At 40.9% G+C, this 15,071-nt stretch overlaps 2 protein-coding genes across 2 annotated transcripts in view; one reads left to right on the forward strand and one right to left on the reverse strand.

The window, feature by feature from the left end:
* Positions 1-3,072: 3,072 nt before the first annotated feature.
* Positions 3,073-8,849, reverse strand: LOC107563089 (gastrula zinc finger protein XlCGF57.1-like). The gene is made up of 3 exons (XM_016247872.1): positions 8,811-8,849; positions 8,462-8,588; positions 3,073-5,042 (listed from the first exon to the last, which is right to left on the reverse strand). Exons 2-3 carry the CDS (start codon positions 8,544-8,546, stop codon positions 3,205-3,207), a joined length of 1,923 nt encoding a protein of 640 aa, XP_016103358.1. The 5' UTR covers positions 8,547-8,588; positions 8,811-8,849; the 3' UTR covers positions 3,073-3,204.
* Positions 8,850-9,928: 1,079 nt separating this feature from the next.
* Positions 9,929-15,071, forward strand: part of LOC107563090 (ranBP-type and C3HC4-type zinc finger-containing protein 1-like) — an 8,254-nt gene continuing 3,111 nt past the window's right edge. The window contains exons 1-4 of the mRNA XM_016247874.1: positions 9,929-10,186; positions 13,158-13,332; positions 13,559-13,645; positions 13,966-14,107. Of these exons, the coding sequence (XP_016103360.1) occupies positions 10,019-10,186; positions 13,158-13,332; positions 13,559-13,645; positions 13,966-14,107 (572 nt within the window). The 5' untranslated portion in view covers positions 9,929-10,018. The remainder of the gene's footprint in view (positions 10,187-13,157; positions 13,333-13,558; positions 13,646-13,965; positions 14,108-15,071) is intronic.

The raw sequence follows: 15,071 nt of genomic DNA on the forward strand, positions 1-15,071 counted from the left end.
TTTTGCATTTGGTAGTTTGTGGAACAGACATAGTCTCTATGTTAAAGTAGCTAGATGATACAGTCACTATGTGTTGTAATTTATATAAACTACATGCAGACGGTTAGTTAAGCCAGTCTGTCTGCCTGGTTAGTCAAATACTAACTCTACAAAGAATATGACGTCTCTTTTTAGCAGGTTAGGTCTACCCTAAAACTCAGCCAATTAGCTATGAATCCTATTCTATTCTGTGGACACCACTTAGACAGCCAGCCATTCAGTGACGGCAATCTACTTTATTCACTGGCATGCAAAAATATGAGCACCCTGATCCAAATTTCTTTCACTGTGCATAACTAAGCAATTGAAACATGACCTGACTTCCAAAAGGCATAAAGTTAAAGACGACAAATTTCTAAATATTGTAAGCAAGATTTTTATTTTCATATTTTAGTTTTAAAAAAACAAAACAAAAAAAGGAAAAAGACCTGAAGCAAAAGTTTGGGCACCGCACATGGTCAGTACTAAGCAACAGCTTGTAAATGCTTTTCAAGTCTTTAAATTCTTATTTTAGGGATTTTCAGCCATTCTTCCTTTCTGAAAAAAAATCACAGATTGAATACAATCCATTCCCCTATCTACCAGTGAAATATTATTCAGCATCCTTTTATCTCAAAATACATTTCCGCACCTTTTTTATCTTAAAACATACCTTTGCTCATTTCAGCCGAAGTGTTGTGTTCACCTCTACAGAACTTGTTTCCAAAATGCTTGTTTAGATGTTTATTTGCAAACTTTAGACACTGAATTTTGTGTTGAGGACACAGGAACATTTTTCGCCTCGTGTCTCTTCCGTTAAGGCCGAACAGTGAAAGACGACTCCAGAGTCTGCTACATCTTCCTGAAGGTCTTTTGAAGTCAAACAAGTTTTTGATTTGCCTTTCTCGTAAAATCCTGAGCAATTCCCTCTGACAGTTGTTAAAATTATCTTATACTAACAGAAATATTACATGTCTAGTAGAAAGCAAGAAGCAAGGATACTGAAATTTGATGCCAGAAATGTTGTGTATAAATATAAGTGTAATAACAGAAACAAAAGGAGAGCTTCTTTCTCCTTCCCCAGCAATACAGTGCATCAAAGCTATTCAAACATCCCTAAATGGTAAACACTGTTCTTCTATTTTTGAAGCACATAAAAGTACATTGTTACTGTTGTTAATACTCCTAACTCATCATACCTAACTCAAATATGCAGTGCAACTAGACAAAAACAATCTTTGTCTATATTATAGTAGTGCCTTATGACTAAATAGTTGACCTTGTAAAATATCAATGTTGCCTCAATGTAACACTTGACAATTTTGACAACTTAAAAAAAACGGAAACATTTCCAACAAAGGTTGACAGGTGACTAATCCAAACTTATCACCCAAGAATCTTGTCTTTAGTGCAACCGCAGGCTTAACACAATCTCAAAGCGTATTGACTGACATCAGCAGAAGGTTTTTAAGTAATTAACTTTAAGTCTTAATTTCAGGGATTTGTGTCCAAGGCAGGGGCTCTGTCACGCTTGTTCTGTTGTCAACCTAGCAGCTAGCTGTTGAGTGTACTTTGTTGTACACTCGATATTGAGGTACATTATAGGACTGAATAGCTATACTCAATTTCCACTATGGTTTCAGACACCACTACAAATAGCTGTATCTGGAAAGATTCTGTAGGAAGATGTTATTTTTGGCAAAGCAAGATTCCATAAATTATTAAATTAAGGGGAGCCAATGACCGTAGCGCATAAATATTACACACACATTTTACTTTAAAGGTTAGATTTTACCTTACCTTTAATGAAAATTGAAAACAAAGCACAGCCAAGTCAATTTTAACACCCTGTGTTGCTCGTTTAAAGGGACAGTTCACCCAAAAATGAAAATTCAGTCATTAATTACTCACCCTCATGTCGTTCCAAACCTTTGAAGACCTCCGTTCATCTTCAGAACACAAGATATTTTTTGATGAAATCTGAGAGCTTTCTGACCCTCCAGAGACAACTACCACGTTAAAGGCCCAGAAAGGTAGCAAGTACATCATTAAAATAGTCCACGTGACACCAGTGGTTCAACCGTAGTGTTATAAAGCTTGCAGAATTCATGGATCGGTGTGAACGGGGATTGTTTTGACAATGTTGCTGTCCGTTTTAAGTACATCGTTTTCGTGCAAACATACCCAAAGTCCTCGGAAATGGAAACAAACCAAACTAAAGCCTAAAAATACATCTTACTACAAGTGTAAATAAAAAAAATATTGTTGCAGGAACCCAACTCTTGCACATGTATTTTGTTATTAAAAGAAACCGTAATTGTTGTTAAGTTTAATAAAAGGAATTTAATGCAAAGAAAAATGCGTAAGACAGTATTATTCACAAAGCTTTTCATATACAATGGTAATGTGCATTGCTTCAAAGCTTTACAGAAAATGCTGAAGAAATATCTACCAGGTCACCATTGAGCAGTTCCAATTAGAGCTGTCTTAATATATTCATAATCATACCCACAGCAAGCCAAAAGCAAGTTCTTCAAAAGGTGATTTCATAACCTAGTTTCTCCCAAGGTTATGTAAGGGGTTTCTTTCTACACTGAGGGCATATTTAAAGGTACAGTATGTAATATTGATAGCTAGCGGCTGAAATGGGTACTGCTGTCCAAATATAAAATATCGTTTCTCCCGACCCTCTCCTCCTCAAACCTGATGCTCACGTGGGTTGTCAGATTGAAGACACGAAACAGGAATGAATTGAAAATGGAAGGCGACGAGCCGAGATGGCGCTCTAGGCTCGTTTTTAACCGCACACTCAAATGCTCACGAAGAAGAGCATAATGTGAGTGTTTAAATGTACTTGCACATCGGCTTTTATGATGCGAGGTTAATGTAAACACAACCCACTGTGAACATCCTTGTAATTCGCTTCAACTTTTTCAAACTTTATGAATGATTATTTTAGGTTCAAGTGGTGCTTGTGTAAGGAACTGGAAGCAAGCAGAATTCGGCAATCTCTAAAGCACGCAGTGCCATCTGCTGTGAAAAACTAAGCTCAGAATCGATTCGAGAGAGAATCGCGATGCCTTCGGAAAATCTCAGAATCGATGCGGAATCATTTCTCGATGAATCGATTTATTGTCCCCGCCCTACACATTATGGTATTGTTATGCTTTAATACCTACAGCGCCTTTAAGGACTCTCTTCAAAGTGAGTTTCTACATGACTCTGAAGGATTGCTTGACGACTGAAACTCTTTTCACACAAAGGACACGTGGAAGGCTTCTCTCCCGAGCGAATTCTTATCGGACTCTCAACGTCTACATTATTTGAACATTTCTCCTCACTTAGGTGGCATGTGAAAACTTCCTCCTCATTGTGAGTTCTCGTGTGCCACGTAAGGCTTCCTTTATGTGTGAAACGCTTTCCGCACTGTTGGCACGCGTAAGGCTTCTCTCCGGTGTGGATTCTCAGGTGATCATTAAGGTGTCCTCTATGAATGAAATTCTTTCCGCAGTGATGGCATGTGAATGGCCTGTCTACAATGTGAATTCTTACATGATCATTATGGTGCGCTTTTTGAATGAAACGCCGTCCGCTTTGATGGCATGTCAACGGCTTCTCTCCGGTGTGAGTTCTCATGTGTTCATTCAGGTGTCCTCTTTGATTGAAACGCTTTCCACATTGATTGCATGAGTAAGGATTGTCGTTAGAGTGAGTTTTCATGTGACACTTAAACGTTTTGTTACATGTGAATGTTTTTCCACACTGGAGGCAAGTTAATGGGTTCTCTTCGGTGTGAATTCTTCGATGAATCTGAAGTTTCCTTTTATACGCGAAACTCTTCCCGCACTCATTGCAAGTGAAAAGTCCTTCAGTGCGAGTTCTCAAATGCCACTTCAGGCTTCCTTTATGCGTGAAGCTCTTTCCACACTGATGGCACACAAACGGCTTCTCTCCGGTGTGAATCCTTAAGTGATCATTAAGGTGTCCTTTATGAAGGAAACTCTTTCCACACTGATGGCATGTGAACGGATTCTCGTCAGGATGCATTCTCGTGCGACGCTTAAGAGTTTCTTCGGGGTGAGTTCTCATGTGCCACGAGAGACTTGCTTGATGTGTGAAACACTTTCCACAGTGAGTGCATGTGTAAGGCTTCTCTCCGGTGTGAATCCTCAGGTGATCGTTAAGATGTCCTCTATGAATAAACCTCTTTCCACACTGAGGACACACGAAGGGCTTCTCTCCGGTGTGAATCCTTAAGTGAACATGAAAGTATGCTTTATGACTGAAACTCCTTCCACAGTGAGGGCATGTGAATGGTTTCTCTCCAGTGTGAACTCTTAAGTGATCATTAAGGTGTCCTTTATGAAGGAAACTCTTTCCACACTGAGGGCATGTGAACGGATTCTCGTCAGGATGCATTCTCGTGCGACGCTTAAGAGTTTCTTCAGTGTGAGTTCTCATGTGCCACGAGAGACTTGCTTGATGTGTGAAACACTTTCCACAGTGAGTGCATGTGTAAGGCTTCTCTCCGGTGTGAATCCTTAAGTGATCGTTAAGATGTCCTCTATGAATAAACCTCTTTCCACACTGAGGACACACGAAGGGTTTCGCTCCAGTGTGACTCCTCGTGTGAATATTAAGGTGTCCTTTATGATAGAAGCTCTTTTCACACTGATGGCACGGGAAAGGCCTCTCTCCAGAGTGAGTTTTTGTGTGTATATTAAGGTGCCCTTTATTTACGAAACTCTTTCCGCATGTAAAAGGCTTCTCTCCGGTGTGAATTCTTGCGTGAACAGTAAGGCGTCCTTTATGTTTGAAACTCTTTCCACACTGATGGCATGTGAACGGTCTCATTCTGGTATGACTTTTAATGGGATCTTTAAGGCGTCCTGTTTGTGAAAGATTTTCAGACTGATAGTCAATTAAAGGTTTTTCTTCAGCTATCAAATTTTCGGGTGTCTGGAAATAGTGGCTGTCCTCAACTTCATTCAGTTCTTGCCTCTCCTCTTTCACTTCTATCAGGCCTACAATTAACGATAAATTGACAAAAATCAGAAAGGGGAAATAAAAAAATGTCAAAAAGCCAAGCCCAAATTAAAAATAGATAGCAAAACACATCAAGTAACTTTGTTTTTTTGTGTGTTTTTTAATGGGATGTTTAATGTGCTAAAAAAGTTCATTCTGTCATGATCAACATGCATTCTTCTACACTACTGATACTATTGTCATTTTAAATACATTATCAAAACGGTATTTTTTTTCTGTCAATTCAGTAATATGGACAATAAGTCAAATCACAACATTTAATAAACTTGCCAATAAATTAAATGTATTCCTTTAATTAAATAAACTGTTAGTTTTATAAATTGATTACCACTGTTTTTGAAGGTACATTTGTATTTGTAAGCCACTAGAAAAAATTATATACTGTGAAAATGACCGAATCTTAAAACAAAAAAAAATTTGTGTAGGGTGCTGTACAACAGAAATGGTATGCTTCGTAAATTAAAATATGAATGAAAAATCTCATATCACTTAATAATAATAATAATAATATTATTATTAATTGTTAATCAATATTTTTTTTATTATTATTATTAATTTAAGAGGTAATATATTCACTGTTGAAATAGACTATGAATATTTAAACTAGGGCTGAGCGATATATCGAGTTTGGACAATATCTATATTTTTTTTATAAGCAATATAGTATGAGGCAATACTGTTTATATTGATGCGAGTGCATCTGCAAAAAAACCAGAGGATGCAGAGTGAGCAGTGCACAATCCAATTTGTCCTAAACCAGGCTTGCCGTGATAGACGGTGCAGACGGTGATACCGTTGTTAAGCCGCAACACCGGTTGCGTCACTTGCCCACCGCGTCACCGACCCCCACCGTCGTTTTGATTTTTTTATAGTAATAAAAATAATTTAGTTCAGTAAAAGAACAGACACTACAATTAAAAACTGAACGCAGCTGCTCAACGCAGCGTGCCGCACGACAGTCGCATCACAGATCAGATTTCATTTCTCCAGTGAGGAGAGTGAGGCGACAGACGAGACGAGTGAGGCGAGACGGACGAGACGAGTGAGGCGAGCCGACCGACGAGACGAGTGAGGCGAGCCGACAGACGAGACGAGTGAGGCGAGCCGACCGACCAGACGAGTGAGGCGAGCTGACCGACGAGTGAGGCGAGCGGATGATTTAGTTTCGAAACCAGATGCAAAAGCGCCTGTTTGGCAATATTTTGGATTTTCAAAAGCCTGTTGACTTTTGCCATTTATCTGATTTTGGAAGTTTTTTTAAACATTCGTTTCTTATTTAATTGGTTTCAGTGTTTGCTGATTTCTACTTTATTTAAACTTTGTGTAATTTATGTATTTTATTTGACATCAAGGTGTATGCCGTGCCTCCAAGCTTTCTTACTCGTTTTGCTAATAAACGTTCTACATTTCTTATTTCCAGTTTTGTATACCTATTTAAACTTTATGCAAGTTATTTGTTATTTTATATTAGGCATAGCCTGCCCTATAGCATGGTGTATTTTTATTTGTTTTGTTAATAAAAGTTCTGTTTTATATATAGGCTAAAGTGAGTTCGACGTTGTATTTTGTTGCTGCATTCAAGCAATTGATGGCGAATTGCTGCTAATTCGAAAGTGAAAGTAAAATGCACACGGCGCTTTTACAAGCTATTTAAAAGCGAAGGAAAGCGAGGAGAAGAGGGAACGCCCCAGCACCGTCACAACCCTATCCTTAACATGAGACATGCTTTATATTAAGGGCTTTAAATCCCTGGTAAGATATAGTGAACACGCATAGTTTAAAGCGGCTCGCCCCGTCAGATGCCTTGCGCAGTTTAATGTGTCTGGTGTGCTGTTTTCCTCAGTGCATAACTTACATTTCACTGCTATATTCTCCTTCTGTAAATGTTAGAAAGTCATGGAGATATTTCTTCTTCTGCATGCGATTCTCCGCTAAACTACACAGACTTCAGTGACCGAGCAGACGGAGCGCAGTATTTGTGACTAAAATATACGTTTTCCTAAAATATCTGTACTTGCACAATAAATGTGCCGTATGTAGAACTGTAAACCTACAAGTGTATTTTTATAATAGCACTGATCATGAAGTGACTGTACTGGGGTACTCAAAATAGCCTAATACAATTACTCTGTGCTTTTGTTTCATTTTTTTTTTTTTTTAGTGAATAGAATTTTTGTTTAGTGAAATGCATCATTTTTGTTTTTAGACTGTAATAAGGTGTATGCCGTGCCTCCAAGCTTTCTTACTCGTTTTGCTAATAAACGTTCTACATTTCTTATTTCCAGTTTTGTATACCTATTTAAACTTTATGCAAGTTATTTGTTATTTTATATTAGGCATAGCCTGCCCTATAGCATGGTGTATTTTTATTTGTTTTGTTAATAAAAGTTCTGTTTTATATATAGGCTAAAGTGAGTTCGACGTTGTATTTTGTTGCTGCATTCAAGCAATTGATGGCGAATTGCTGCTAATTCGAAAGTGAAAGTAAAATGCACACGGCGCTTTTACAAGCTATTTAAAAGCGAAGGAAAGCGAGGAGAAGAGGGAACGCCCCAGCACCGTCACAACCCTATCCTTAACATGAGACATGCTTTATATTAAGGGCTTTAAATCCCTGGTAAGATATAGTGAACACGCATAGTTTAAAGCGGCTCGCCCCGTCAGATGCCTTGCGCAGTTTAATGTGTTTGGTGTGCTGTTTTCCTCAGTGCATAACTTACATTTCACTGCTATATTCTCCTTCTGTAAATGTTAGAAAGTCATGGAGATATTTCTTCTTCTGCATGCGATTCTCCGCTAAACTACACAGACTTCAGTGACCGAGCAGACGGAGCGCAGTATTTGTGACTAAAATATACGTTTTCCTAAAATATCTGTACTTGCACAATAAATGTGCCGTATGTAGAACTGTAAACCTACAAGTGTATTTTTATAATAGCACTGATCATGAAGTGACTGTACTGGGGTACTCAAAATAGCCTAATACAATTACTCTGTGCTTTTGTTTCATTTTTTTTTTTTTTTAGTGAATAGAATTTTTGTTTAGTGAAATGCATCATTTTTGTTTTTAGACTGTAATCTTACAATGTTAGAATGCAATGTGATTTTAACCGTTTTTTGCACATAATATCTAGCATTGCCTACATGCTTACATTCACTTTGTTTATTTTACTGCCTTTAATATGAACATTGTGTCACTGGACAACATTGGGCAGGATATATATATATATACAGAAAGCATAGAAAATACAGATATATATCGCAAAATACTGAGAATTTGTTTGTTTTTTTGCCATGTCATTAAACCCTAATTTAAACACATATACATAATTTTTTTTTCTAAGACACATTATGTTAAGTAATAACCAAATGTAATGTAATTGCTTTGAATACCAACCTATGTGTTCCTCGGTTTGTTCATCTTTCACTCCGCAGGGCTCTGCATCAGTCCAGTCTCCAGGCTCGCCTTTAATAACCTCCATGATTTCTCTCGCAGAGTTCTGCGTCACGTTTAAGAGGACTGACTGGAATAGTTTATAGAAAGAAATAGAGAGCAGAGCTAATCACGCGCTGCACCCCGAAACAACACCACGCGCACATTTTGGAGCCATTTACGAGAGACCGGCTGTCGGCACGCAAAGCATTCACTTCACATTAACAACCAACGCGAAATTATCTTCGTAATAGAACCACGTGGAATACATCTGTTTAAAACACCTTCAAACCGCGCTGAACGCTTTACACACCTTAAACCCTGGAGCCGAATAACAGCAGAGGGCGGAGTCCCGGCGCCGGCGTCATGACGTCACAGCTGTTACGCGGGGCAAAATAAAAGACCTCCGGCTAAAGTATCGATTCTAGACGAACTGCACTTTCTGTAAAGAGAATCTTAAAGGGGTCATGTGATGCTGCTAAAAAAAGAACATTATTTTGTGTATTTGGTGTAATGAAATGTGTTTATGCGGTTTAAGGTTAAAAAAAAAACACATTATTTTCCAGATACAGTACATTAAAAGCGAGGTGTGCTGTGATTGGCCAGCTATCCTGTGCGTTGTGATTGGCTGAATACCTCAAGCGGTTATTTGAACCAATTAATTGAAACAATGAATTGGTTCAAATAACTTATGATGATAAATATTTATCAGTTTACGTAATCGTGCACATCACACATACGCAGTTATCTTATTAAAGCACCCAATAATGATGTGAAACGCTGATGTTTTACAATCTAAAGCAAATAAAGTGAATGAACTAGTCTTAACTCACCTTTAAACATTGAGAAACCATAAAAACGTTCATTTGACCCATTCATTCAAGCGCTCAGTTCACGCAAGTCAAGTCACCTTTATTTATATAGCACTTAATACAGTACTGATCGTGTCAAAGCAGCTTTACAGAGTCAAACAGAAACATAATTTGTCAATAATCCAAGAGGACAATAACAGAGTCATTTTTCCAGCTAAAGTCAGTTCATGTCAGGTCTGAGTCCAGCTGTTTCTTCGGTTCGGTGACTGCTGGAGGAGCTGGGTCTGAGTCAGTTCATTCATCGCAGGATCAGGTACACCAGTGTTTGGCTCATTTCTAGTCTCAGAGACTGTCAGGCGTCTGAAAGTGAGTTCTGATTGAGGAACTTGATGCTCCAGCCACTAACTGATTCAGACGAATCAGTCCGATTTGGTGAATAAAATACTATATTCTAGATTTATTACCTAAAAATACTTAGAAAAAAATTTGAGATTTCCAATCAATTATTAAAGTTGTTATTATTCCGGTTTAAAATGATTTTATTTTATTTTATTTTACACATCCGCTCTCGGAACTACATGTTCACGTAGTAAAAAAGGGGGCAGTAAATATCAGACGGACGTGCTTCCTGTTTAGAGTCGGGTCGCCTGTTGCTCGAGAAGCTGCTGATGATGTGAGTCGCTGAGCGGTGTAGAGTCCTGCTGAAGACATGGCTGTGAGCTCGGGCTGCAGTACGGTGCTGATGTCGGTGCGGGTGTCGGTTCGGCCGCTGTCGGTGGGCTCGGACTCGCTGCGGCTGCAGCTCAACATGAACGCGAACCGTGCGGGACTCTTTACGCTCACGCTCAGACACAACGACCGCGGAGGACGCAGCGTGGTACACACTCACTCATTCACACTAACACACTCCCACACTCCCACACTCACTCACTCTCTCACTCACTCACACACACACTCTTACTCATTCACACACACCCTCACACACTCACTCACTCACTCTCTCACTCACTCACACACACACTCTTACTCATTCACACACACCCTCACACACTCACTCACTCACTCTCTCACTCACTCACACACACACTCTTACTCATTCACACACACCCTCACACACTCACTCACTCACTCTCTCACTCACTCACACACACACTCTTACTCATTCACACACACCCTCACACACTCACTCACTCACTCTCTCACTCACTCACACACACACTCTTACTCATTCACACACACCCTCACACACTCACTCACTCACTCTCTCACTCACTCACACACACACTCTTACTCATTCACACACACCCTCACACACTCACTCACTCACTCTCTCACTCACTCACACACACACTCTTACTCATTCACACACACCCTCACACACTCACTCACTCACTCTCTCACTCACTCACACACACACTCTTACTCATTCACACACACCCTCACACACTCACTCACTCACTCTCTCACTCACTCACACACACACTCTTACTCATTCACACACACCCTCACACACTCACTCACTCACTCTCTCACTCACTCACACACACACTCTTACTCATTCACACACACCCTCACACACTCACTCACTCACTCTCTCACTCACTCACACACACACTCTTACTCATTCACACACACACTCACTCATTCACACTAACACGCACACACTCGGTCACTCACTCATTAACTCACTAACACACTCACTCACTCACTAACACGCTCACTCACTCATTCACACTCACACACACACACACACACACACTCACACACTCCCTCACTCACTCACACACACACACTCCCACACACACACTCTTACTCATTCACACACACTCACTCACTCACTCACTCTCACACACACTCCCACACACACTCTTACTCATTCACACACACTCTCACTCATTCACACACACACACACACACACACTCCCACACTCACTCACTCACTCACACACACACACTCCCACACACACACTCTTACTCATTCACACACACTCACTCACTCACTCACTCTCACACACACTCCCACACACACTCTTACTCATTCACACACACTCTCACTCATTCACACACACTCTCACTCATTCACACACACACACACACACACTCTTACTCATTCACACACACTCACTCATTCACACTAACACACACACACACACACACATGCGTTCACTCACTCATTCACACACACTCACTCATTCACACTAACACGCACACACTCGGTCACTCACTCATTAACACTAACACACTCACTCACTCACTCACACGCTCACTCACTCATACACACTCACACACACACACACACACTCACTCATTCACACTAACACGCACACACTCGGTCACTCACTCATTAACACTAACACACTCACTCACTCACTCACACGCTCACTCACTCATACACACTCACACACACACACACACACTCACTCATTCACACTAACACGCACACACTCGGTCACTCACTCATTAACACTAACACACTCACTCACTCACTCACACGCTCACTCACTCATACACACTCACACACACACACACACACTCACTCATTCACACTAACACGCACACACTCGGTCACTCACTCATTAACACTAACACACTCACTCACTCACTAACACGCTCACTCACTCATTCACACTCACACACGCTCACTCACTCACTCACACGCTCACTCACTCACTCACTAACACACACACTCACTCATTCACACTCACACACACACACACACACTCACTCATTCACACTAACACACTCACTCACACACGCTCACTCACTCACTCACACGCTCACTCACTCACTAACACACACACTCACTCACTAACACACACTCTCACTCACTCACACACTCACTCACTCATTCACACTCACTCACACACACACTCCCCCACACATACACTCTTACTCATTCACACACACACTCACTCATTCACACTAACACTCACTCACTCTCACACACGCGTGCACTCACTCACTCATTCACACTAACACACACACACACACACATGCGTTCTCACACTCACTCACACTAACACACACACACTCACTCATTCACACTAACACACGCACACTCACTCATTCACACTAACACACGCACACTCCCACATTCCCACACTCACTCACTCATTCACACACGCACTCACACACACACACGCGCTCACTCACACTAACACACACACACACGCATGCATGCAGGCTCACTATCCTTCCTTTCATACCATCACATCAGTTCTGTCTGTTTATCTTCACTCACACACGCTCACTCACTCACACGCTCACTCACTCACTAACACACACACTCACCCACTAACACACACTCTCACTCACTCATTCACACTCACTCACACACACACACACACACACACACTCTCACACTCATTCACACTAACACACACACACTCACTCATTCACACTAACACACGCACACTCACTCATTCACACTAACACACGCACACTCCCACACTCACTCACTCATTCACACTAACACACTCACTCACTCATTCACACACGCACTCACACACACACACGCGCTCACTCACACTAACACACTAACACACACACACACGCATGCATGCAGGCTCACTATCCTTCCTTTCATACCATCACATCAGTTCTGTCTGTTTATCTGTCAGTCCATGTAAACACTGTTTACCCTTCTATAGTCTAGTCTTGTGTAGCTAAATATAAAGTTCTGTAAACATCTTTATTAGGTTGTTACAAAAACAATATTCCTACATTCTCAGAAAAAGTGGTTCAAAAGCGGTCACTGGGGTTGTATCCTTTCAAAAGCTACTAATGCACTGTTAAGGTACTCGTATGCAAGTATAGTGACCGGTGTGTTATGAGCTGTTCTCTCTCAGTCTCTGGCAGAGTTTGATCTGCGCTCCGTGAAGTATGAGATCAAATCAGCTCGAAGTCACGAAATGCGTCTCATCAAGCCGCCCCACGACTGCCTCACGTTCACCTTCCGCAGCGAGCAGGAGGCGCAGGAGTGGGCCACCGTCATGATGTCATCGCTCAGAGAGTCACACAGAGGTCAGAGGTCACTGCTACATTCAACCCTACTCTATTTTATTTGATACATGAACTTCTAAGGTCTTTAAATGACCGACATGATCAAACTCTGCTGTTAAACCTGTTTCACACTCGATCTACTGCATGCATTCTGTCTCTGATTATAAATACATGCCAGATATGCTTAGCCTCTCTGCTTGTTTAAAGGTCTGCTTCTGATTGTTCATTCACTCTTTTTCTGTCTTAGTTGCCAACATTTCTCATCCTTCAAATGATGGAGAGCAGAATATGCATTGTGGAGCGAATAACTCTGTCTTGTCGCTGTCTATGAAAGGTTTGTTTTCTAATGGGAGTGTTTAAATGGTTTAACCGTTCTACCATTGTTGTAATCACAAAATAAACTTGATCTATATGATAAATGCACACTTTTGTGATGCAGTGCACTTTATTTATTCATGTTTGAGTACTAGCAGTGTAGGAGTGACAGACCGTTTCCAGAAAGCTTTTTTGGTTTGACTGTAAATATTGGTTCTGCATATACAAATAATCAGTATTGGTTCTAAAAGAAACTCAAAATCAGTCAGTCTCCACTACAAATCTTCTTGTTCTCGTAAGCGTTGTGTGACTGCTTCTCTTCTCTTCTGTCTGCTGTAGAGGAGCTGTGTCTAGAGCTTTCTCGAGCGATCGAGGCTGGAGATACTCATGCTGCTGTGCACTACGCCACAGATCTGGCCAAGCAGCAGATCGCACTGAGTATCCAACCAGCGCTGCGGGACACAGACGACACGGAGATCAGGTGTGTGTGACTGAGCGTGTGTGTTGTGTGAGTGTGTGTTGTGTGAGTGTGTGTGTGTGTGAGAGAGAGTGTGTGTGTTGTGTGAGTGTGTGTTGTGTGTGTGAGAGAGAGTGTGAGTGTGTGTTGTGTGTGTGAGAGAGAGTGTGGAGGACAGGGAACCAAAGTGTGTGGCAGCTGACACTTTGAGTCTTTTGATTAGGATGTGTTGAGCTGAGGCGTGCAGCGGCTGAAGATCCACGCGTGACACCGGCACGTCGCTGCTCTTCTGCAGTAATGACAGACTCGTGCAGCTCCTGCTGTCTGCAACAACCTCCATTGTACTGCAAATAACAGTCTCTCGCTCTCCAGTGCTTATTAATAACACCTCTTTATTTGCACAGTGTCGGTAAAGTCTGTCTGTTGGACTGCATGATGATAATGTTTGAAGATCAGTGTTAATCATCTGTGAACCTTCAGAAAACATGCTAATATGAGAATAAACCAGCGTAACTCCTGCGTTGGACATCGAGTGACGACTCGACACGTTATCAGAGTGGTTCATTCTACAAAAGAAACTAAACTAAATCAGAAAATTGACATTATTAACCATATTAGTGAGTTTCTTCAATGTTGGGACATTCTCATAAAAGTCTCATCCAAGTTTCATTAATATGTATTCATATGAGAAGAATTATGTCATGTGTTTTTCTAAAAATCATGCACAATGGCTGTAGGGATGGGACCAAGCCATTTTAAGTCAATGCAATGTACATTTTGTTACAATTTCAATTAATATGTGATTTTTTTTTTAAAACCTCATTACACTTAAAGGCAAATCACATGCACATGACACACACTGGCCATTAATAACACACACAATTATAGGGGGTGTGTGAGGGGGTGTGTGTGAGAGGGTGTGTGTGAGAGGGTGTGTGAGAGGGTGTGTGAGTGAGAGAGTGTGTGAGTGAGAGAGTGTGTGAGTGAG

Source organism: Sinocyclocheilus grahami, unplaced genomic scaffold (assembly GCF_001515645.1).
Source record: "Sinocyclocheilus grahami isolate Dianchi unplaced genomic scaffold, SAMN03320097.WGS_v1.1 scaffold857.1, whole genome shotgun sequence".
NCBI lineage: Eukaryota > Metazoa > Chordata > Actinopteri > Cypriniformes > Cyprinidae > Sinocyclocheilus > Sinocyclocheilus grahami.

What these genes read in the sequence shown, in the direction of transcription:
- LOC107563089 (XM_016247872.1), bottom strand. Translation starts at nt 8,546, where the DNA reads ATGGAGGTTATTAAAGGCGAGCCTGGAGACTGGACTGATGCAGAGCCC. An exon ending in ACAAACCGAGGAACACATAG is followed by an intron (nt 5,043 to 8,461) that starts GTTGGTATTCAA and finishes CGTTAATTGTAG; the next exon opens with GCCTGATAGAAGTGAAAGAG.